General features: G+C 45.0%; 1 protein-coding gene across 2 annotated transcripts in view; it reads right to left on the minus strand.

Annotated features, from left to right (window-relative positions):
• Positions 1-2,114: 2,114 nt before the first annotated feature.
• Positions 2,115-25,394, minus strand: part of LOC137345283 (ecto-ADP-ribosyltransferase 5-like) — a 31,192-nt gene continuing 7,912 nt past the window's right edge. Inside the window, exons 2-4 of one of the 2 annotated variants that reach the window (XM_068008762.1) lie at positions 20,316-20,386; positions 8,794-8,980; positions 2,115-2,917 (exon numbers count right to left, since the gene is read on the minus strand). In XM_068008762.1, the coding sequence (XP_067864863.1) occupies positions 2,115-2,917; positions 8,794-8,839 (849 nt within the window). In that variant the 5' untranslated portion in view covers positions 8,840-8,980; positions 20,316-20,386. The remainder of the gene's footprint in view (positions 2,918-8,793; positions 8,981-20,315; positions 20,387-25,394) is intronic. The other variant, XM_068008761.1, reaches the window with a different exon arrangement.

The following is a 25,394-nucleotide window of genomic DNA, read 5'->3' on the forward strand; positions in this document are numbered from 1 at the left end:
TGCCTTCAGTCGTTTCTTGATATCACACGGAGTGAATCGTATTGACTGAAGTCTGGCATCTGTGATGCTGGGGACTTCAGGAGGAGGCCGAGATGGATCATCAACTCGGCACTTCTGGCTGAAGATTGTTGCAAATGCTTCAGCCTTATCTTTCGCACTGATGTGCTGGGCTCCCCCATCATTGAGGATGGGGATATTTGTGGAGCCACCTCCTCCAGTTAGTTGTTTAATTATCCACCACCATTCACGACTGGATGTGGCAGGACTGCAGAGCTTAGATCTGACCCTTTGGTTATGGGATCGCTTAGCTCTGTCTATTGCATGTTGCTGATGGAGTTTGGCATGCAAGTAGTCCTGGGTTGTAGCTTCACCAGGCTGACACCTCATTTTGAGATATGCCTGGTTCCACTCCTGGCATGCCCTCCTGCACTCTTCATTGAACTCTTCATGCCCCGGCTTGATGGTAATGGTAGAGTGGGGGATTTGCCGGGCCATGCGGTTACAGATTGTGGTTGAGTACAATTCTGCGGCTGCTGGCCCACAGATCCAGTCTAGCAGCTATGTCCTTTAGGACTCGGTCAGTAGTGGTGCTACCGAGCCATGCTTGGTGATGGACATTGAAGTCCCCCACCCACAGTATATTCTGCACCCTCGACATCCTCAGTGCTTCTTCCAAGTGGTGTTCAGCATGGAGAAGCACTGATTCATCAGCTGAGGGGCGGGGGCGGTGGGGGGGGGGGGAGGGGGGTGGGTGGCGGGTGGAGGCGGTGGACAGCAGATGGTGATCATCAGGAGGTTTCCTTCCATGTGTGGCTTGAAACCATGAGACTTCATGAGGTCCGGAGTCGATGTTGAGGACTCCCAGGGCAACTCCCTCCCGACTCTATACCAGTGTGCCACCACCTCTGCTGGGTCTGTCCTGCCGATGGGACAGGACATACCCGGGGATGGTGATGGCAGTGTCTGGGACATTGTCTGTATGGTATGATTCGGTGAGTGGACATACCCGGGGATGGTGATGGCAGTGTCTGGGACATTGTCTGTCAGGTATGATTCCGTGAGTGGACATACCCGGGGATGGTGATGGCAGTGTCTGGGACATTGTCTGTATGGTATGATTCGGTGAGTATGACTCTGTCAGGCTGTTGCTTGACTAGTCTGTGGGAAAGCACTCCCGAATTTGGCACAACTGCCCAGATGTTCATGGCCATTATTAAACCAACTTTTAATTCCAGATTTATTAATTGAATTCGAATTCCGTCTTCTGCCGTGGTGGCAGTCAAACACATTGGCCCCAGAGCAATACCCTGGGTCTCTGGGTTACTAGCCTAGTGACAATCCCACGACGCCACCACCTCCCCTACTGTCAGGCACAGAGACAGATACTGAAACATACAGGGATAGGAAACGACAGGTGCTGACACACAGAGGGACAGGTAGGGAAGGTACTGAGACACACCATGGCAGTTAGGGACAAGTATTAAAATATACAGAGACAGGCAGGGAGACAGGCAGACTGATATACTGGACAGGTAGTGACACACACAGGGACAGATAGGAACATGCGCTGGGATACACAGGAACAGGTAATGACTTACACAGGGATAGGTAATGACAGGTACTAATGGACATGACGACAGGAAGCAACAGGTACTGATATGCATAAGGACAGGTAGTGACAGGTACAACGATACACAGATAGAGTAGGGACAGACACTCGGGTACACAGGGACAAGTCAGGGCAGCTGCTGACACACAAGGGGACAGAGAGGGGCATGCAGTGACATGCTTAGGGACAGGAAGGGACATGCACTGACACACACCGTAACATATAGGAATAGGTACTGGGACACACAGGAACAGGTGCTGACATACATATGTACAGGTAATGACACACACAATAACAGGTAGAGACAGGTACTGACATACACAGGGACAGGAAGGACAGGAACTGATATACACAAGACAGGTAGGGAATGGTTCTCACATGCACAAGCACAATGATCAGACACGCATTATCAATCATCAAGCATATGTTATCAATTATCAAGCATATATTATCAATAATTAGCAGCGATTGTGGGTTAACCAAGTGACACCAGCTAAGAAAGCTCTCAGTATGGAAAGCACAGGCAATGCTTGGGACACATCCCCTTTCCTCTTTTTACTTCAAGTACACCATTGCGGGTTTCCACGGTCACCGTGATGCCCTGGCATCCTTTCGCGTGCAGTTTAATTTCGACCCAGCTCTTGTTGCCCTTCTTTTCCCACTTTGGCTTGTTTTTGACCATAAAAACCTCAATGGGCGGGATGAGAATCTCTTTCTGAGACCGTATTTTCGAGAATTGACTGATTGAGACCCCCCACTTGGTCTTTATTTGAAACAGCGTGTTGTCCATTGAATTTTCCTTCATGAATCCCATCGCCACTTGCTGATCCATGGATGTGGAAGAGAATTGTCCCAGGCGGACTTTGTCTCTCGCCGTGGCGTTAAATAGGAGCTGAACTCCCCGAAAGGTCATTTGACGTTCTTTCTTCAATTTATCCAGGGCGACGGAGAGGAGATAATGGAAGCTTTTGAAGTGGAAGCTCTTCTGATAGATGGCATCGCTTCTGCCATACTTCCTGGTTGCTGCATTAAACTCCTGGTACAATCTGGACTCTTGCGTGTAAGCGTGAATTGCCATCAGGTGTTCCTTTCTCAACCCACGTGGAATGATGCAGTTACGCGCCAGACTTCTGTTGGCATTATCCCACACTTTGAGGAACTCTACTCTGCCAGCCCATTCCTTCCTGATGTAGTCAATCGCCGCCTGGTCAGCTGCCGGGCTCTGAGTGAATATGTAAGCAGCAGAGTTGTACGCCATGTCCAGTTTGATACCTTTATCGTCATGTTTCAAAGCTAGGGTTCCCTGATCTGTGAAATAAAGCAGGTTCTGCTGTCAATTCATGCATAAGTGGAGGCACTGCATCAAGTCCCTCACCTACCTTCCATATAGCCTCCGAAACTCTACCGCCCAGAAGGACCAAAGCAGCAACATGCCACCTCCACTTGGAATAATATCATCGGTTCTTCAGCTGTGACTGGCCTAATATCCTGGCATTCCCTCTCTCCCACTCTCCCATTGGCCTTTTCAGCCCAAGGTCGGCCGCAGTTCAAGGAAGTACCCAAGAGCATCTGCTCAGATCGTTCACCTGCCGGACCAAATTGGAGTCAGTCTTCAAAATTTCTGCCATTGCCCCCAACCTCCTCCAGCCCCACAACCCTTGAATGATCAGCCCTCATCTCATCCTGGCCTCTTCCCCAGTTTTACTCGCTCCACCTTTGCTTGCTGTGCCTTCAGTTGCCTGCAGTACAGGAAAAGTACGAGAGAAAATACTGAATTAAAAGCTGACAAATCTCCTGGACTCATAGGATTCTGAAAGAGGTGGCTGCAGAGCTAGTGGATGTGATCTTCCAAAACTCCCGAGACACAACAGCCCCACTGGATTGGGAATGCAATTCCGCCTTTCAAGAAAGGAGAGAGAGTGAAAATAGGCAACTATAGGATAGTTAGCTTGACATCAGTAATGAGGAAAATGCTGGCATTTATTTTTTAAGGAGGTCTTAACAAGGCACTTATAAAATCAGAACATGATTGGGCAGAGTCATGGTGGTTTTATGAAAGGGAAACCTACCTGGCAAATTTATTAGATTTGTTTTTGAAGATGTAACTAACAAGGTAGATAAAGGGGAAGAAGTGGATGTAATGTATTTGGATTTCCCAAAGGCATTCGACCAGGTGCCACATAAACTGTTATTGCACAAGATAAGGGCTCATGAGTTTGGGTTGATATATCAGCATGAATAGAGGATTGGTTAACAGTCAGGAAGGAAAGGGTACGGATATGTTGGCAGGTTGTAACTAGTGCAAAGATCAGTGCTGGGGCCTCAGCTATTTACAATTTATGTCAATGGCGTCGATGAAGGGACCTAGTGTGCTGTATCCAAGTTTGCTGAGGATCCAAAGCTGGGTGGGAAGGTGAACTGTGAGGAAGATACAAAGAAGATACAAGCAGATCAAGAAAATTAGCAAAAAGGTGGAAGATAGGCTACAACGTGGGGAAATGTGAAGTTATTCATGTTGGTCGGAAGAATAGAAAAGCAGAATACTGTTTAAATGGTGAAAAACATTTGAATGTTGATGTTCAGAGAGAGCTCGTCCAAGAACCATGGAAAGTTAAGAAGTTGCAGCAGGAAAGTAGCATGTTGGTCCTTTTTGCAAGGGTTTGGTGAGCCTACACTTGGAGCACTGTGTATAGTTCTTGTCTGCTTACCTAAAGGAGGATATACCTGCCTAGGAGGCAGTGCGGAGAAGATTCCCTCGGTTGATGCCTGGGATAATGAAGATTGTCCTATGATGAAAGGTTGAGTAGAAAGAGCTAATATTCTCATGCAGTTTAGAAGATGATCAAATTGAAACTTACAACATTGTGTCGGGGGTTGACAGGGTAGATGCTGAGAGGTTGTTTCCCCCTGGCTGGAGAGTCCAGAACTAGGGGTCACAGTCTCAGGATAAGGGATCGATCATTTCAGACTGAGATGAGGAGGCATTTCTTCACTCAGAATGTTGAGAATCTTTGGTATTGTCTATCACAGAGAGTCATGGATGCTCAGTAGTTAAGTATATTCTAGGCTTATATAAATAGATATTTGCACTCTAGGAGACTTGGTTAGATTCTCTCCTGTTTGAATATTGTCCAGATCTTGCTGTCTAGGGACACAGGCTGCTCCAGTATCTGAGGGGTCACGAATGGTGCTGAACATTGTGCAATCATCAGCAAACATCCCCACTTCTGATCTTACGATGCAAGGAATGGCATTGATGAAGCAGCTGAAGATGGTTGGGCCGAGGCCATTACCCTGATGAACTCCTGCAGTGATGTCCTGGAGCTCAGATGATTGACCTCCAACAACCACAAACATCTTCCTTTTTGCTAAATATGATTCTAACCAGCGGAGAGTTTTCCCCCTGATTCCCATTGACTCCAGTTTTGCTGGGGCTCCTTGATGCCATATTCGGTCAAATGCTGTCTTGATGTCAAAGGCAGTCACTCTCACCGCACCTCTGCAGTTCAGCTCTCTTGTCCATGTTTGGGCCAAGGCAGCAATGAGGTCAAGAGCCGAGTGGCCCTGGCAGAACCCACACTGAGTGTCAGTGAGCAGGTTATTGCTGAGTAAGTGTAATTTATCAGCAATTTACAGATGATCAGAAGTAGACTGATGTAGGGGGTAATTGGCCGGGTTGGATTTGTCCTGCTTTTTGTGGACAGGATACACCTGGGCAATTTTCCACATGGCCGGGTAGATGCCAGTGTTGTAGCTGTACTGGAACAGCTTTGTTAGGGGCGCGGCTAGTTCTGGAGCACAGATCTTCAGTACTATTGCTGGAATATTGTCAGGGCCCATAACTTTTGCAGTATACAGTGCCTTCAGTCGTTTCTTTATATCACATGGATTGAATCAAAATTGGCTGAAGTTTGGCATCTGCGATGCTGGGGACTTCAGGAGGAGGCCGAGATGGATCATCAACTCGACACTTCTGGATGAAGATCGTTGCAAATGCTTCAGCCTTATCTTTCACTGATGTGCTGGGCTCCCCCATCATTGAGGATGGGGATATTTGTGGAGCCACCTCCTCCAGTTAGTTGTTTAATTGTCCACCACCATTCACGGTTGGATGTGGCATCTGATCCGTTGGTTGTGGAATTGCTTAGCTCTGTCTATAGCATGCTGCTTACACAGTTTGGCACACAGATAGTCCTGTGTTGTAGCTTCACCAGGTTGACACCTCATTTTTAGATATGCCTGGTGCTGCTCCTGGCATGCCCTCCTGCACTCTTCATTGAACCAGTTTGATGGTAATGGTAGAGTGGGGGATATGCCGGGCTATGAGGTTGCAGATTGTGGTTGAGTACAATTCTGCTGCTGCTGATGGCCCACAGCACCTCATGTATGCCCAGATCTGCATTGCTAGATCTGTTCGAAATCTATCCCATTTAGCACGGTGATAGTGCCACACAATACAATGGAGGGAATCCACAATGTGAAGATGGGACTTTGTCTCCGCAACGACTGTGCGGTGGTCACTCCTACCAATATTGTCATGGACAAATGCATCTGCGGAAGGCAGATTGGTGAGGAGGAGTTCAAGTAGTTTTTTTTTCCACTTGTTGGTTCCCAGTCTAGCAGATATGTCCTTTAGGATGCAGCCAGCTCAGTCAGTAGTGGTGCTACCGAGCCTTTCTTGGTGATGGACATTGAAGTCCCCCACCCAGAGTACATTCTGTGCCCTAGCTAACCTCAGTGCTTCTTCCAATTGGTGTTCAAACATGGAGGAGTACTGAGTCATCAGCTGAGGCGGGGTGGGGGTGGGATGGTGGTAATCAGCAGGAGGTTTCATTGCCCATGTTTGACCTGATGCCATGAGACATCATGGGGTCTGGAGTCAATATTGAGGAATCCCAGGGTGACTCCCTCCTGACTATTAGGAATAATCAGCATGGCTTTGTCAGAGGGAGGTCATGCCTAACAAATTTGATTGAATTTTTTGAGCATGTGACCAGGTGTGTAGATGAGGGTAGTGCAGTTGATGTAGTTTGCATGGATTTCAGCAAAGCTTTTGACAAGGTCCCACATGGGAGACTTATCAAGAAATCAAATCCACATGGGATACAAGGTAACTTGATAAGGTGGATTCAAAATTGGCTTAGCTGTAGGAGACAGAGAGTGATGATAGACGGCTGTTTTAGTGACTGGAAGCCAATGTCCAGTGGCGTACCACAGGGATCTGTGCTGGGTCCCCTATTGTTTGTCATTTATATTAACGACATAGATGACTACGTGGGGGTAGGATCAGTAAGTTCGCAGATGACACAAAGATTGGCCGAGTGGTTAACAGTGAGGTGGAGCGTCTTGGGTTACAGGAAGATATAGACGGGATGGTCAAATGGGCAGAAAAGTGGCAGATGGAATTTAATGCTGAAAAGTGTGAGGTGATACACTTTGGAAGGAGTAATGTGACACGGAAGTATTCAATGAATGGCCTGACACTGGGAAGTTCCGAGGAACAAAGGGACCTTGGCGTGTTTGTCCATAGATCTCTGAAGGCAGAAGGGCAGGTTAATAGGGTGGTGAAAAAGGCATATGGGACACTTGCCTTTATCAATCGTGGCATAAATTACAAAAGAAGGGAGGTCATGTTGGAGTTGTACAGAACTTTGGTAAGGCCACAGCTGGAGCACTGTGTGCAATTCTGGTCGCCACATTATAGGAAGGATGTGATTGCACTGGAGGGGGTGCAGAGGCGATTCACCAGGATGGTGCCTGGGATGGAACATTTAAGCTGTGAAGAGAGGTTGGATAGGCTTGGGTTGTTTTCGCTGGAGCAGAGAAGACTGAGGGGTGACCTGATCGAGGTGTACAAGATTATGAGGGGCATGGACAGGGTGGATAGGGAGCAGCTGTTCCCCTTAGTTGAAGGGTCAGTTACGAGGGGACACAAGTTTAAGGTGAGGGGCGGGAGGTTTAAGGGGGATTTGAGGAAGAACTTTTTTACCCAGAGGGTGGTGACGGTCTGGAATGCCCTGCCTGGGAGGGTGGTAGAGGCGGGTTGCCTCACATCTTTTAAAAACTACCTGGATGAGCACTTGGCACGTCATAACATTCAAGGTTATGGCCAAATGCTGGCAAATGAGATTCGGTAGACAGGTCAGGTGTTTTAATGCATCGGTGCAGACTCGATGGGCCGAATGGCCCCTTCTGCACTGTATTATTCTGTGATTCTGTGACATGTATACCACTGTGTCACCACCTCTGGTGGGTCTGTCCTGCCGGTGGGACAGGACATACCCAGGGATGGTGATGGCAGTGTCTGGGACATTGACTGCAAGGTTTTATTCTGTGAGTATGACTATGTCAGGTTGCTGCTTGACTAGTCTGTGGGACAACTCTCCCGATTCTGACACAAGCCCCCCCCCAGATGTTAGTGAGGATCGACAGGGCTGGGTTTGTCGTAGTCATTTCCGGTGCCTCGGTCGATGTTGGTGGTCCATCCAGTTTCATTCCTTTTCATAGGCTTTGCAGTGGTTTGACACAATTGAGTGGCTGACAAGGCCATTTCAGAGGGCATGGAAGAGTCAACCACATTGCTGTGGGTCTGGAGTCACATGTAGGCCAGACCAGGCAAGGACAGCAGATTTCCTTCCCTGAAGGACGTTAGTGAACCAGATGGGTCTTTGCAACAATCGACAATGATCACCACCAGATTAGCTTTATAATTCCAGATTTATTAAATGAATTTAAATTCCACCATCTGCCCTGGTGGGATTTGAACCCATGTCCCCAGAGCATTAGCCTGGGGCTCTGGGTTACTAGTCTAGTGACGTCACAACAATGTCACTGCCTCCCCTAAGCTAATTGCTAATGAGGTAATTGAATGACAGAACAGACTGGGTAGGCTGAATGACCTCCAGCTTATCCTATGTAACAAGTTTGAGGAGTTTAATAGCCTACTCCTGTCCCTGTGTAACAGATTTGAGAGGCTGAATGTCCTCCTCCTGTTCCTGTGTAACAGGCTGGATGGGCTGAATGGTCTTCCCCAGTTCCTATGTTCACACGACACACAGATATGTGAAGGACCTCTTTCCATTCGATGTCCTTATGCAGCTTCAGAAGGTGAATTACATTTCGAAAACCAGCTACTTTAAGAGTGAACTTTCTCATTGGTCCCAATGCAGAATGAAAATACTTACTTTGCAAATACAGGTATAGATGCACAATGGAAACCAGAAGCTGCATTACTTCCTTGTCCTGTTGTCTCCTGGTCAAATCTTTCAAACCAATTGGTTTCCCTTTGGGTTCCAGTTCTGTTATTTTTCACTGTGGGCTTGCTCTGTCGTAGCAGCACAGAAATCCCCCAATCAATGAGTCTCAGTGATCCTGAAACAATATAAACAGGAAAATGGGGCACACGGGGTGTGAGATAGAATCATGGAGTTATATAACACGGAAGGTGACCATTTGCCCCATGGTGTCGGCTCCAGTGCTTTGAGAAAAGTATCCAATTAGGCCGACTCTCCCTGCTCGTTCCCTATTTCCCTTAAAAATTTTCCCCATGAAGTATTTCTCCAATTCTCTTTCAGAGTTCCTATTGAATCTGCTTCCGCCATCTTTTCAGGCAGAACATTCCAGATCACAACGCGCTGAGTGGCAACAATTTTTTCCCCGTGTCGCCTCTCGCTCTGCATCGTTTCTAAGACATTGAATAGTTCCTAAAATGCGATGCCCAGATTTGGGTGTAATAATCTAGCTGGGGCCCAACGAGTGTTTTGGAAAGTCTGACACAACCTTCTTTGCTTTTGGACTCTACGTCTCGACTTATAAAGCCAAGCATCCCTTCTGCCTTTGCAAGAGCCTTCTCAATGTGTTCCGCCACATTCAACGATTCTGTACGTGCACCTGTGCTCCTGCATTCACTTTAAGAGTGTACCATTTAGTTTATATTTCCTCTGATCATTACAATGTTCATGTGCTCCCGAAGTTTGTTGCATTTCTCCTTCCTGTTGACGACATTTCTGAGTTTTGCGCCAAGAAAGTTTTGCAGTTCTCCCCCAGACACCCAACTCCCTGTCATTAATGTACATCAGAATGTGATCACTGACCATTCACTGAAAGAATCTCCTCATTGCGTATCTGTTAGAATGAATAGTGAGTTGGAATACATGTGAATGGCAAAAATCTAAATAAATGAATCCATCCCGGTATAGATCTTTAATGAATGTCTGAAGTACGACCACGACCTTCTCAAGGGCAATTAGGGATGGGCAATAAAAGCTGGCCCGGCCAGTGACGCCCACATCCCCCGGACGAATAAAGAAAAAACAAACTCATTATGTTACGGTAGAAAACCCTGCATTCAGCCACAGCTGTGAGCCCTGAACTCTATGTTGCCTCACTGGCAATGGAGTTTGGGTGGGGGTGGGTGATGGAATGGATGGAGCATCCTTTTGGTAGGGAAGGAGTATGGACCAGAAGCCATGGTCCGAGCTGGCATCCAACCTTCCCCCCTCCATTAGCTTCATCCATCCAAAGCACTGCTACCAATATCCGAACTCACAACAAGTCCCATTCTCCAATCACCTCTGTGTTCATTAAACTGCGCCGGCACCCAGTTCAGCAAACACATTGACCTTAAAATTCTCGCCCTTGTTTTCAAATCCACCTATGGGCTCACCCTTCCCTGCGGCTCCTGCAGTCCTACAACTGTTTGACATCTCCGTGTGCCTTCAGTTCCGGCCTCCTGTGTATCCCCAGTTTTAATCCCCCTGCCATTGGTGACCATCCCTTCAGATACCAGGGTCTTCTCCTTTAATATGCACCTTTTTGCCACGCATTCGAATATATCCTCATGTAGCTCCAGGTAAAATTTTTATTTGATAACATTCCTGTGACGCACATTAGTAGGTTCTATTCTGTAAATGTGCTACATTAATGCAAATTATTACAGAGAGAGAACAAAGAACAGTACAGCACAGGAACAGGCCATTCAGCCCTCCAAGCCTGCACCGATCTTGATGCCTGCCTAAACTAAAACCTTTTGCACTTCCGGGGACCGTATCCTTCTATTCCCTTCCTATTCATATATTTGTCAAGATGCCTATTAAACGTCTCTATCGTATCTGCTTCCACCACCTCCCCTGGCAGCAAGTTCCAGGCACTCACCACCCTCTGTGTAACGAACTTGCCTCGCACATCCCCTCTAAACTTTGCCCCTCGCACCTTAAACCTATGTCCCCTAGTAACTGACTCTTCCACCCTGGGAAAAAGCTTCTGACTATCCACTCTGTCCATGCCGCTCATAACTTTGTAAACCTCTATCATGTCGCCCCTCCACCTCCATCGTTCCAGTGAAAACAATCCGAGCTTATCCAACTTCTCATAGCTAATGCCCTCCAGACCAGGCAACATCCTGGTAAACCTCTCCTGTACCCTCTCCAAAGCCTCCACATCCTTCTGGTAGTTTGGCAACCAGAATTGCACGCAATATTCTAAGTGTGTCCTAACTAAGGTTCTGTACAGCTGCAGCATGACTTGCCAATTTTTATACTCTATGCCCCGACCGATGAAGGCAAGCATGCCGTGTGCCTTCTTGACTACCTTATCCACCTGCGTTGCCACTTTCAGTGACCTGTGGACCTGTACGCCCAGATCTCTCTGCCTGTCAATACTCCTGAGGGTTCTGCTGTATACTTCCCACCTGCATTAGATCTTCCAAAATGCATTACCTCACATTTGTCTAGATTAAACTCCATCTGCCATTTCTCCGCCCAAGTCTCCAACCGATCTATATCCTGCTGTATCCTCTGACAATCCTCATCACTATCCGCAACTCCACCAACCTTTGTGTCATCCGCAAACTTTCTAATCAGACCAGCTACATTTTCCTCCAAATCATTTATATATACTACAAACAGCAAAGGTCCCAGCACTGATCCCTGCGGAACACCACTAGTCACATCCCTCCATTCAGAAAAGCACCCTTCCACTGCTACCCTCTGTCTTCTATGACCGAGCCAGTTCTGTATCCATCTTGCCAGCTCACCTCTGATCCCGTGTGACTTCACCTTTTGTACCAGTCTGCCATGAGGGACCTTGTCAAAGGCTTTACTGAAGTTCATATCGACAACATCCACTGCCCTTCCTTCATCAATCATCTTCGTCACTTCCTCAAAAAACTCAATCAAGCTAGTGAGACACGACCTCCCCGTCACAAAACCATGCTGCCTCTCGCTAATAAGTTCATTTGTTTCCAAATGGGAGAAAAACCTGTCCCGAAGAATCCTCTCTAATAATTTCCCGACCACTGATGTAAGGCTCACCGGCCTATAATTTCCTGGATTATCCTTGCCACCCTTCTTAAACAAAGGAACAACATTGGCTATTCTCCAGTCCTCTGGGACCTCACCTGTAGCCAATGAGGATGCAAAGATTTCTGTCAAGGCCCCAGCAATTTCTTCCCTTGCCTCCCTCAGTATTCTAGGGTAGATCCCATCAGGCCCTGGGGACTTATCTACCTTAATGCTTTGCAAGACATCTAACACCTCCTCCTTTTTGATAACGACATGACCCAAACTATCTACACTCCCTTCCCTCGGCTCATCATCCACCAAGTCCTATTATTGTTGTTGTTGAAATGTAACATGGACTTGTTGCACTAGGAATATTAATGAGTGTTGAGACTCACCAATTATTAACCATAGATACAGGAATGTGCAACAGCAGCAGAGAAAGTGGCGTCTAATGCATGCCAGAGAAAGTGGGATTGAGAGATAGTGATGCGGATTTAAGCAAGAATAGGAAGTAAAGCAGTGGCAAATAAACCGAGGAAAATTCTGGGAACCGCAGGTTCAGAAGGATGTCAAGGGCTTAGCGAGGGAGCAGTGGAGATTCCCTAGACTGGTACCAGGGATGAGGGACTTCAGTTGTGTGGAGAGACTGGAGAGTTTTTCTCCCTAGAGCAGAGTAACTGCAGAGGAGATTTGATGGTGGTGTTCAAAATAAAGAAGGATTTTGATAAGAGAAAATAAAGGGAAACTGTTTCCAGTGGCAGAAGGGGTCGTAATCCGAGGATACAGATTTAAGGCAATCGGCAAAAGAACCAGAGGAGACATGAGGGGGAAAACGTGTACAGCGAGTTGTTGTGATCTGGAATGCTCTGCCTGAAAGGGCGGTGGAAGCAGATTCAATAGGAACTTTCAAAAGGGAATGGGAGAAATAGTTGAAGAGAGAAACATTTGCTGGGATTGGGACTATTTGGATAGAATCTTTCACAAAGCCCGCACAGGCGTGATGGGATGAATAGCCTCTTTCTGTTCTCTCTCATTGTATGATTCTATAATGAAAGCGTGCAAGCAAGAGACAGTGGGCGGCACCGTGGCGCAGTGGTTAGCACCCCAGCCTCACAGTTCCAGAAACCCGGGTTCAATTCTGGGTACTACCTGTGCGGAGTTTGCACGTTCTGTCTGCAACTGCTTGGGTTTTCGCTGGGTGCTCCCGTTTCCTCCCACAGCCAAAGATTAGCAGGTGATAGATAAATTGGCAGTTATAACTTGCCCCTAGTGTAGGTAGGTGGTAGGGAATATAGAATTAGTGTCGGGTTAGTATAAATGGGTGGTTGTTGGTTAGCACAGACTCAGTGGGCCGAAGGGCCTGTTTCAGTGCTGTGTCTCTAAATAATACTAAAAATAAACGATAACTTGGAGTGGGCGAACAACATAATTGCTGTAGTTAGGTCACTGACCAGCCCCAGGGACCTCAACCTTGCCATTTGGAACATTTTTGAAGAGATGGAGAGAGCAACCAGAGGGCGTGACCGAAGGTGTTTCAATTGGCTGGAGATGTGTGACTTTCTATTTTGCAACCCGCCAAAGTCCAATTTCACACCGGATGTTCTTTCATGGTCAGAGAGCTTGTGGCTTTTTAGGGAGTTTCTTTCACAGCAGATACTTAGACTCCGAGGATTACACAGCACAGCAGGAGGCCATTTGACCCATTGTGCATCTGCTAGCAATTTCATGGGAAATATGTATTTTTCTTCTGACAAGCTCTCACATCATTTCAACTGAAGGAAGAGCATTTAGTTTGTTTATTTATTTTTACCTTTGGTCCCCAGCCTGAAGAACGTAAAGGTTTAGGGAAAACAGAGCTGGCATATATGACGACGCACACATATTCGAAGAACCGTCACAGGTATCACGAGTGGAACGGCACCCTGTGCTGTAAGTTTTTTTGTCTCTGTGAGTGCAGGAAAAGCATGGGAAATCCTGTTATTATTTCAAAACCAACTTAAGCATGTCATTTCCCGAAGAGATTTTGAAGGGCAATGGAGAGATATTTGTCGCGAGAAGTGAATTAAACTTTAATTTGCTAAGCTGATGATTGATAAGGAAATTTTGAAGAATAAAGCTGGATAACAAGAACAAAAGCGAAATAGTGAGGATTGTGGAAATCTGAAATCAAAACCGAGAGTGCAAAAAAGACAAAGCAGGTCTGGCAGCATGTGTGGCGAGAAAAATAGAGTTAACGTTTCAGGTGCGTGACAATACATCAGAATAATAACAACGATGTTCAACTGCCTTATTTGTGCATCTAAAAAGTGGTAACGGAAGAAGTGACTGGCAGCAAGGAATGACGAAGATGATGTAAACCTGTTTAATATTGAATAGATGCCGTCCAGCAAAGCAGAAGTCTTGCTGTATCTGAAAGAATGCCCGGTCACAATGGACAAAACTTGCAACGAAAATGACTGCCAGATTTTTCACATTTTAGTGAAAAACACCAGTGTGCATAGCTCAAAATTTCACATCGTGCTGTTCGAACACAGGAGTTGTAAAGGTGCTCGATTAACAGCGCCCGAACAAGGGCTTAAACGCTGGACCCTCAAAGTAAGAGTCGGAGTTCTACCGACTGAACTATCCGAGCTCGCTATCAAACCCCACGCTGCACCCTTCAGTGGCTGAGAACCAAGTGCAACAATATCCATTTTCTACACTAACTTCTGCAACAGCCCGACTGTCTCGCATTTTTCTCTGACACCCATGCATTCACTGTCTCCAACACCTTTCATTACGCAAATAATCTCCCGTCCCCCAACTGAACGCACTTTCACCTTATATCGGTCTGTCTCGCTCAACGTAACAATTCAACATTCAGGCTGTTTATACATCCGTGAGAGAGCGACTGAAAGAGCAAACAAGAAAAGCAAAGACAGAGTGTGAAAAGAGACTGGCAGCTAAGATAAAAGGTCATCCCAAAGTCTCCTATCTGCATGTAGATGGTAAAAGGGTGCTACAGCGTGGAGTAGGGCCCATTAGGGACCAAAGGGGGGATACACTCATTGAGGCAGAGGGAATATCTGAGGTAGCATGAATACTTTGGCATAATAAAAGCAAAATACTGCGGATGCTGGAAATCTGAAATAAAAACAAGAAATGCTGGATTCACTCAGCAGGTCTGGCAGCATCTGTGGAAAGAGAAGCAGAGTTAACGTTTCGGGTCAGTGACTCGAAGAAGGGTCACTGACCCGAAACGTTAACTCTGCTTCTCTTTCTACAGATGCGACCAGACCTGCTGAGTGGTTCCAGCATGAATACTTTGGCATATGTCTTTACCAAGGTCCTAGGTATTTGTTGGATTTTAGCCTCTTAGTTTTCTCCAATACTGTTCAGCAGATGGAGAGAGGGGACAGTAACTGCATTGAGACAGGGACACCAGCAGACGGAGATGGTGAAAGGGGCAGTAACTGCAGTGAGACAGAGACACCAGCAGATGGAGATAGTGAGAGGGAGACAGTAACTGCAGTGAGACAGGGACATCAGCAGAGGGAGATGGTGAGAGGGAGACAGTAACTGCAGTGAGACAGGGACATCAGCAGAGGGAGATGGTGAGAGGGAGACAGTAACTGCAGTGAGACAGAGACACCAGCAGATGGAGATGGTGAGAGGGAGACAGTAACTGCAGTGAGACAGGGACACCAGCAGATGGAGATGGTGAGAGGGGAGACAGTAACTGTAGTGAGACAGAGACACCAGCAGATGGAGATGGTGAGAGGGAGACAGGAACTGCAGTGAGACAGGGACATCAGCAGAGGGAGATGGTGAGAGGGAGCAGTAACTGCAGTGAGACAGGGACACCAGCAGATGGAGATGGTGAGAGAGAGACAGTAACTGCAGTGAGACAGGGACATCAGCAGAGGGAGATGGTGAGAGGGAGCAGTAACTGCAGTGAGACAGGGACACCAGCAGATGGAGATGGTGAGACAGAGCCATTGCTGATGGGAGATTCTGTGTTACTGAGAGTTTGAAAGTTTCCACAAGTTTGAGAAATTTACTTTATGTAAACTTGAGATGCTTAATATAAGAATTTCAATACAATTGGTGTTAAATGGCTGTTTTCCAACTATGCAAACTCTTGTAACATTAAAATAAAAGCAAAATACTGCGGATGCTGGAAATCTAAAATAAAACAAGAAATGCTGGAATCACTCAGCAGGTCTGGCAGCATCTGTGGAAAGAGAAGCAGAGATAACGTTTCGGGTCAGTGACCCTTCTTCGAAACTGACAAATATTAAAAATGTCACAGGTTATAAGCAAGTGAGGTGGGGATGGGGCAAGAGATAACAAAGGAGAAGGTGTAGATTGGGCAAGGCCACATAGCTGACCAAAAGGTCATGGAGCAAAGGCAAACAATATGTTAATGGTGTGTTGAAAGACAAAGCATTAGTGCAGAAAAGGTGTTAACGGACTGAATATTGAACAGCAGCAAGTGCAAACATGAAAAAAAAACAGTGGGTAAGCAAACTGAACAAACTAAGTCCGCAAGCAGGACCCTGAGCTTCCGGTCGCTTGCCATTTTAACACTCCCCCCTGCTCTCATGCTCACATCTCTGTCCTGGGATTGCTGCAGTGTTCCAGTAAACATCAATGCAAGCTCGAGGAACAGCATCTCATCTACCGATTAGGCACACTACAGCCTGCCGGACTGAACATTGAGTTCAATAATTTCAGACCATGACAGCCCCCCATTTTACTTTCATTTTTAGTTGTTTTTTCTTTTTTCTTTTTTTCTTTTTTACATTTTTTACAACCTTTTTTTGCATTCAGTTCATTTCATCTTAGTTTGTTCAGTTTGCTTACCCACTGGTTTTTTCATTTTTGCACTAGCTGCTGTTCAATATTCAGTCCGTTAACACCTTTTCTGTACTAATGCTTTGTCTTTCAATGCACCATTAACATATTGTTTGCCTTTGCTCCGTGACCTTTTGGTCAGCTATGTGGCCTTGTCCAATCTACACCTTCTCCTTTGTTATCTCTTGCCCCACCCCCACCTCACTTGCTTATAACCTGTGACATTTTTAATATTTGTCAGTTTCGAAGAAGGGTCACTGACCCGAAACGTTAACTCTGCTTCTCTTTTCACAGATGCTGCCAGACCTGCTGATTGGTTCCAGAATTTCTTGTTTTTACTTGTAACATTAAACTGGTTCCTGTTTGGAAATTTATTTTGAGTGATTAAAGATCTTCTTTGGCCTCCTTGTCTCGAGAGACAATGGGTAAGCGCCTGGAGGTGGTCAGTGGTTTGTGAAGCAGCGCCTGGAGTGGCTATAAAGGCCAATTCTAGAGTGACAGACTCTTCCACAGGTGCTGCAGATAAAATTGTTTGTCGGGGCTGTTACACAGTTGGCTCTCCCCTTGCACTTCTGTCTTTTTTCCTGCCAACTACTAAGTCTCTTCGACTCGCCACACTTTAGCCCCGCCTTTATGGCTGCCCGCCAGATCTGACGATCGCTGGCAACTGACTCCCACGACTTGTGATCAATGTCACAGGACATTAAAGGTAATGCATAAATAAAACAACAGCATCAAATAAAATTCAAACAATCATTTACGAATGAAAACCCTCTAAATAAGTTGCATTGAGGTCTTCATCGCTAAAGTTATGACATCTCTCTCTCTCTCTCTTTCTCACTTCTCTTTCCATGCTGGTATTTTCTCTGCTATAACTAAGAGTAATTGAAGTTTGGATCCAATTTACTTTCGAAAGTTAATATTGAATCTCTCAAAAACCTGTCAGGGTGAAATCCAGACCATAATAGCTCCCTGCCTATTTGTTTCTCCCTTCTGCCAAATTAGAAAGCAAATCACAAAGATAAAAAATCTCTGGAATGCTGCCTGAGCCATGAGCAAATTGACATAGGTAGTTAAATGCATGGCTCAAAGATTGGTGTGGGAGAAATGGGTTTTAATTCATGGGGCACTGGCACCAGTATTGGGGAAAGAGGGAGCTGTTCCGTTGGGACGGTCTTCACATGAACCATGCTGGGGCCAGTGTTGTGGTGAGCCGTATAATTAGAGCAGTAGAGAGGGCTTTAAACTAAATGGTGGAGTGTGGGATCAAGTGAGAGAGGATATGATAAAGTAAAGAGAGAGGACAAGGCAAAAGAGCAAAGCAGCAGTCAAGGGAAATAGTAATCAGAGCATGGCAGGAAGGGACTGAATGTACAAAATTAAGAATGTGCAAGCAGCTTAGGGTAGTGTTTGCATAAATAGTAAACAGACAGACTAAAGGCTCTGTGTTGGAATGCATGTAGCATTCGTAACAAAACAAATGAATTGATATCTCAAATAGAAATAAATATGTATGATCTGATAGCCATTACAGAGACATGGCTGCAAGATGACAAAGGCTGGGACCTGAATATTCAAGGATACGTGACATTTCAGAAGGACAGGAAAGTAGGAAATGGTGGAGGGGTAGCTCTGTTAAGTAAGGATGACATTAGTACAATAGAGAGAGGTGACCTTAGTTCTAAAAATCAAGATGTAGAATCAGTTTGGGTTGAAATAAGAAATAGTAAAGGTAAGAAGTCACTTGTGGGAGTCGTTTATAGCCACCCCCCCCCCCCCCCCCAACCCCTTACAGCAACGATACTGTAGGGAGAGGTAAACAGGAAGAAATAATGGGGGCTTGTGAGAAAAGTATGGCAATAATCATAAGCGGTTTTAATCTACAGATAGATTGGACGAATCAAATTGGCAAAGTTCTGGAAGATGAGTTCATAGAGTGTATTCGGGATAGTTTCTTAGAGCAGCACATTCGAGAACCAAACAGACAGCAAGGACATTTTAGACCTGGTAATGCACAATGAGACAAGATTAATTAATGACCACAAATTAAAGAAACCTCGAGGCAACAGTGATCAAAACATGAAGGAATTTCACATTCAATTTGAAGGTTAAAAGTATGGAGATAAGACCATTGTTTTAAGCTTAAATAAAGTCAATTACAAGGGTATGAAGACAGAGTTGGCCAAAGTGAACTTGGAAATTAGGTTAAAAGACAGGAGAGTACAGAAGAAGTGGCAGACATTTAAGGAGATACTTAATACCTCTCAGCAAAGATATATTCCAGTGAGAAAACAAAGACTATGCGAAGGATGCACTATCCGGGGCTCAAGAAGGAAGTTGAAGACAGTATCAACTTGAAAGAAAAAGCATATAATTCTGTGAGAATTATTGAAAGATCAGAAGATTGGGTAGATTTTTTAAATGAACAAAGAACAACTAAAAACAATAAGACGGGAGAAATTAGAGTATGATTAAAAGCTATCTAGAAATACAAAAGCAGATAGTAAGAATTTCTGCAAGTATTTAAAAAGGAAAAGAGCAACTCAAGTGAGCGCTGGTCCACTAGAGAGTGGGTCTGGGGAATTAATAGTGGGTAACAAGGAAATGGTGGGAGTGTTGAACCCCTAGGGTTCGGTTGTGTCAGTCTTCACTTTTAAAGGCATAAAAATTATCCCAAGATATTTGAAAACAAGAGATAAAAGGGAGGGAAGAACTCAAAATAATCACAACCACCAAGGAAAAGGTACTGGGAAAACTACTAAAGCTGAAGACTGACAAGTCCCCAGGATCAGATGGCCTGCATCCCACGGTCTTAAAAGATGTTGCTGCAGAGATAGCAGATGCATTAGTTGTGATCTTCTCAAATTCTTCAGGTTCTGGAAAGGTCCCAGCGATTGGAAAATAGGTAATGTAACACCTCTATTCAAGAAAGGAGGGAGACAGAAAGCAGGAAACTGTAGGCCAGTTAGTCTAACATCTGTCATTGGGAAAATGATAGAATCCATTTTTAAGGAGGTTATAGCAGAGCACTTAGAAAATCATAATGCAATCAGGCAGAGTCAACATGGTTATGTGAAAGGGAAATCGTGTTTGATGAATTTATTAGAGTTCTTTGAGGAAGTAACAAGCAAGATGAATAAAGGGGAATCTATAGATGTGGTGTAATTGCATTTCAAAAAGGCATTTGGTAAGGTGTTACATCAAAGGTTGCTACAGAAAAAAGAGTTTATGGTGCAGGGGGTAATATATTGGCATGGATAGAAGATTTTTTAGCTAACAGGAGGCAGAGAGTAGGGATAAATGTGTCATTTTTGAGTTGGCAAGATGTGACTCGTGGAGTGCCACAGGAATCAGTGCTGGGGCCTCACCTATTTACCATTGTTATAACCAGGTGAGACTGAGGTCTAGGGGTTCCCTTTCAGCCTTCACCTGGTCTTACTGTAACAGGGTTTACATTGTAAACACACCATGTTTTAGTTCCCCCTTGGTGAATCCTTGTTCACTGCTTTCCAATTATAAGGCAAAGAAGTGAAACAAACAGGTTTTCTCAGGTTTAAAGAAGAAAAGTGATACTTTTTATTAAACTTAACTTAAACTTTAATTCAGCTCATGCCTACGGATACACGACATCTCCACGCTAGCATGCATACGTGATACACACCTGCAGAGACAAGAATAATGGGATTGATACAAAGACCAGCAAAAGGTTACAAAGCAGCTTATAAGAGCTACTAAAAGAGATTATGAAAGGAAACTTTCAAGGGACATCAAAATCAATAAGAAGAAATTTTATAGTTACATAAAGGGAAAGCAGGTGGTCAAGAGCAAAGTAGGCCCACTAAAAGCTGAAACTGGAGATATTGTCATTGATAATGGGGAAATGGCAGACATGTTGAACAATTACTTTGTCTCAGTATTTACAGCTGAAAAGGAGGATAACTTGTCGGAAGTCCCGAAAAAATTAATAGCTGATAGGGAACAGGGACTTAATACAATTAACATAAGTAAAACATCAGTAACAAGGAAATTAATGGAACGAAAGAGAGAGAAATCCCCAGGACCTGACGGTTTCCATCCGAGGGTGTTAAAGGAAGTAGGGTGGCACAGTGGCGCAGTGGTTAGCACCGCAGCCTCACAGCTCCAGGGACCCGGGTTCGATTCCGGGTACTGCCTGTGTGGAGTTTGCAAGTTCTCCCTGTGTCTGCGTGGGTTTTCTCCGGGTGCTCCGGTTTCCTCCCACAAGCCAAAAGACTTGCAGGTTGATAGGTAAATTGGCCATTATAAATTGTCACTAGTATAGGTAGGTGGTAGGGAAATATAGGGACAGGTGGGGATGTTTGGTAGGAATATGGGATTAGTGTAGGATTAGTATAAATGGGTGGTTGATGTTCGGCACAGACTTGGTGGGCCGAAGGGCCTGTTTCAGTGCTGTATCTCTAAATAAAAAAACATTGTAGATGCCCTAACTATAGTCTTTCACAGTTCCCTAGATTCAGGAGTGGTCCCTCTGGATTAGAAAGTTGTACATGTGACTCCACATTTTAAGAAGGGTGAAAGGGGAACCAAAGAAATTACAGACCAGTTAGCCTGACATCTGTGGTGGACAAGTTGCTGGAGTCGATAATCAAGGATAGGGTGACTGAACCCCTCGAAAAATGTCAGTTAATCAGGGACAGCCAGCATGGATTCATGACGGGAAGGTCATGCCTGACAAATCTCATTGAATTTTTTGAAGAGGTGACTAAGGTAGTGGACAGGGGAATGTCTATGGATGTTATGTATATGGACTTCCAGAAGGCATTTGATAAAGTCCCACATGAGAGACTGTTAACTAAGGTAGAAGCCCATGGAGTTGAGGGAAATTATTGACATGGTTAGGAAGTTGGTTGAGTGGTAGGCGACAGAGAGTGGGGATAATGGGTAAGTACTCCAATTGGCAGGATGTGACTAGTGGTGTCCCACAGGGATCTGTGTTGGGGCCTCAATTATTCACATTATTCATTAACGACTTGGATGATGGCATAGTAAGTCATATATCCAAATTTGCTGATGATACAAAGTTAGGTGGCATTGTAGACAGTCTAGATGATAGCATAAAATTGCAAAGAGATATTGACAGACTAGGTGAATGGGCAAAACTGTGGCAGATGGATTTCAATGCGGGCAAGTGTGAGATTATCCATTTTGGACCAAAAAAGGATAGAGCAGGGTACTTTCTAAATGGGAAGAGGTTAAGTACAGTGGATGTCCAAAGAGACTTGGGGATTCAGGTGCATAGATCTTTAAAATGCCACGAGCAAGTGCAGAAAATAATCAAAAAGGCTAATGGAATGCTAGCCTTTATATCTAGAGGATTGGAGTATAAAGACACAGAGGTTATGCTGCAGCTGTACAAAACCCTGGTTAGACCCCACTTGGAATACTGTGAGCAGTTCTGGGCACCACACCTTAGGAAGGATATATTGGCCTTGGGGGGAGTGCAACGTAGGTTTACAAAAATGATTCCTGGACTACAGGGGTTAAGTTACGAGGAGAGATTACACAAATTAGGCCTGTTTTCGCCAGAATTTAGAAGGTTAAGGGGTGATCTGATTGAAGTCTTCAAGATATTAACAGGAAAAGACAGGCAAGATAAAGATAAACTATTTCCACTGGTTGGAGATTCTAAAACTACGGGGAATAGTCTAAAAACTAGGACCAGACCTTTCAGGAGAGATGTTAGGAAGCACTTCTTCACACAAAGGGTGGTAGAGGTTTGGAACTCCCTCCCACAAACAGCAGTTGAAGCTAGAACAGTTGTTAATTTTAAATCTGAGATAGATAGATTTTTGTTAAGCAAAGATATTAAGGGATATGGGCCAAAGGCAGGAATGTGGAGTTAGGCCATGGATCAGCCATGATCTCATTGAATGGCAGGACAGGCTCGAGGGGCTGAATGGCCTACTCCTGTTCTTATCTTCCTAAGAAATATAATGTGAAAAGTTTGAGGCAATCTTGGAAGAAGGTTTTTGTTACTGTGCTTCGAGCTCACTGTAGAGTCCTTGATTGTAGATAGATCTTGCTTATTGTTGGAGCCCAGTATTCTTCTTAAACCTTGTTCGCTGTAGGAGACTTTTCTCTCTTGGGGTTCATGTGTCGTCAGTGGATTCAGAGGCTTGAAGGAGAGATGGGAACAGGCAGACAGGAGGTCATTTCAGTCCAGAAGCATTCTGCATTCTGCAGTCTGCAGGCTCTCCGTTCAAACTGGCTGAACAATGCAGAAAACCCCCAGGCTGCCAAGCAAGTTAGTCATGTGATTGACTGGTTTAACCACATCCGTTTGAGTATTCGCCCATCTTATCAGTCAACCTGGAATGCGAGCACCTCCACCTTCACCTTCTGGTAATCAAAAGTCCATTGTGGGTTGAATGTGTCAGGGAATGGTCTTTTGTGCCTTTTTAAGCACTGCCTTTTAATATTCAAAAATGGTTTTCAGCCAAGCGCCTGGCAACTCCTTGTTCTTCTTCCAGTCGCAATTTGAAATGTAATGTCCATGTGGCGAAATTAATATGCCTCGCTCTTGGTGGTGGGGGATCGGAGGGATGTGCATGACATTATCTACATCAATCACTTGGCTGAAGGGACCAGATGTATGTTGCAAAATGTACTGATGACACAAAGATTGATAGGAAGATAAGTTATCAACAGGACATAAAGATATCACAAAGATAGATTAAGTAAGTGGGCAAAAATTAGGTCGATGGAGTATAATGTGGGAAAATGTGAGCTAGTCCTCTTTGGCAGTAAGAATAAATAGCAGTATATTATTGAAATGGAGAGAGACTGCAGGACTGTACAGTACAGAGGGATCTGGGTGTCCTGGTACATGAATCACAAAACATCAGTATGCAGGTACAGCGAGTGATTGGGAAGGCAAATGGAATGTTGTCATTTATTGCAAGGGGAATAGAATATAAAAGTGTAGCTATTTTGCAACTGTTCTACATGACATTAGTGAGACCACATCTAGAGGACTGTGTACCGTTTTGGTCTCCTTACTTAAGAAATTATATAATTGCATTGGAAGCAGTTCAGAGAAGGTTCACTAGGCTGATTCCTGGATGAAGGGTTTATCTTATGAGGAAAGGTTGCACAGGTTGGAACGTTACCCACTGGAGTTTAGAAGAATGAGAGGTGATCGTATTGAAGCATAGGCCTGAGGGGACTGGACAGGGTGGACGCTGAGAGGACGTTCCCACTTATGAGTGAGACTAGAACTAGGGGACACAATTTAAAAAGAAGGGGACGCCCATTTCAGACAGAAATGCGGGGATTTTCTTTCTCTCCGCGGGACCGTTCCTCTGTGGAATTTACTACCTCAGAGAGCAGTGGAGGCTGTGTCATTGAATATATTCAAGGCTGAGTTAGATAGATCTTGATAGACGAGGGAGTGGAGTTTTATGTGAGGCAGACAGGAAAGTGGAGTTGAGGTCACATTCAGATCAGCCATGACCTTATCGAATGGCGGAGCAGGCTCGAAGGGCCGAATGGCCTGCTCCTGCTCCTAATTCGTGTGCGCGCACGTATGTTCCTGTGCACTTCTTTGGCTGTAAAGCACTTTGGGGCATGTTGAACTTGTGCAGGGTGCTATATAAATGCAAGGGGTTTTTTTTCTTCATTTTAGCAGCATGTGCTGTCCCAGACAGAATGGGAGCAGAGGTTTCGATCTGAAGTTGTTCAGCGAGGAGGTGGTAAATGCCCAGTGGAAAGACGAGGTGTTATCGCCAAATAACTCGTTTAGCAGCAGCATGTTGGATTTCTTCCTTGTACATTGCTGGCTGTTTTTATTCAAACGGCACATAGCAGCTCTACATCCCTTTTCTCTGGTCACACTCAGGGCTGTGGCTGCTGCTGGTATCAGGTTTAACTGTGGTCTGTTGATCATTCGAATACTCATTCTGACAGTGTGGTTCGTCAGATAAGAATTGTACAGTTCACAAGCAAAAAGTCTCAGCTCTGCTCGGTTGTGGTTAAATGTGGTCAGAGTGTGAAAAGAAGTGTTAAAAACAATTTGTCCTGAGACAAATACACAAAAAAACCTTACCGGATATCTCTTCACTGCGGTGAGCTTGGCAAAACTTCAGTGCTTTCCAAAATAGAGAGAAATATATGAAGGGATATTAATTGTCGGGTACATTAATATCAACGGCGAGAATGCCAACAGTGTTTTTACTTGCTGGGCGGGAGAGGGGTTCCATATCCATCCCAACCAGTGGAGTGAAAGGTTGTCTTTTAATCTGTCTCTCTGATGGGGGAGTGAGTCACATACTGTCCTTTCATCCTTGAGAATGTGCATTGTAAAATAACCCTTTGAGAGCATTTGCTCTGCCTCTCTCTTGGGGAGATGAGACAATGAACCAACCACTCTCTGTGGCTTTGGAGAGTCGTGTTCAGTTTAAGAGCAAAATGCATCAGCTCGTTCACTCCCTCTTTCTCACTCTTCCTCTCCCCGTCTTTCTACCTCCCTCCCTTCCCTCTCTCAACACTTCCTTTTTCTCTCTCTCTCTCCTATAATTTGACTCCTTTTCCCATTTCACCCTTGATCTATTCCTTCTTTATCTCTCTCCCTCTCTCTATTCCCCTCTCTCTTTCTCTCTTCTCCCATTCTCTTTCACATTCTTTCTGTTTGA

The sequence above is a fragment of the Heterodontus francisci genome, chromosome 28 (genome assembly GCF_036365525.1).
Source record: "Heterodontus francisci isolate sHetFra1 chromosome 28, sHetFra1.hap1, whole genome shotgun sequence".
Lineage (NCBI taxonomy): Eukaryota > Metazoa > Chordata > Chondrichthyes > Heterodontiformes > Heterodontidae > Heterodontus > Heterodontus francisci.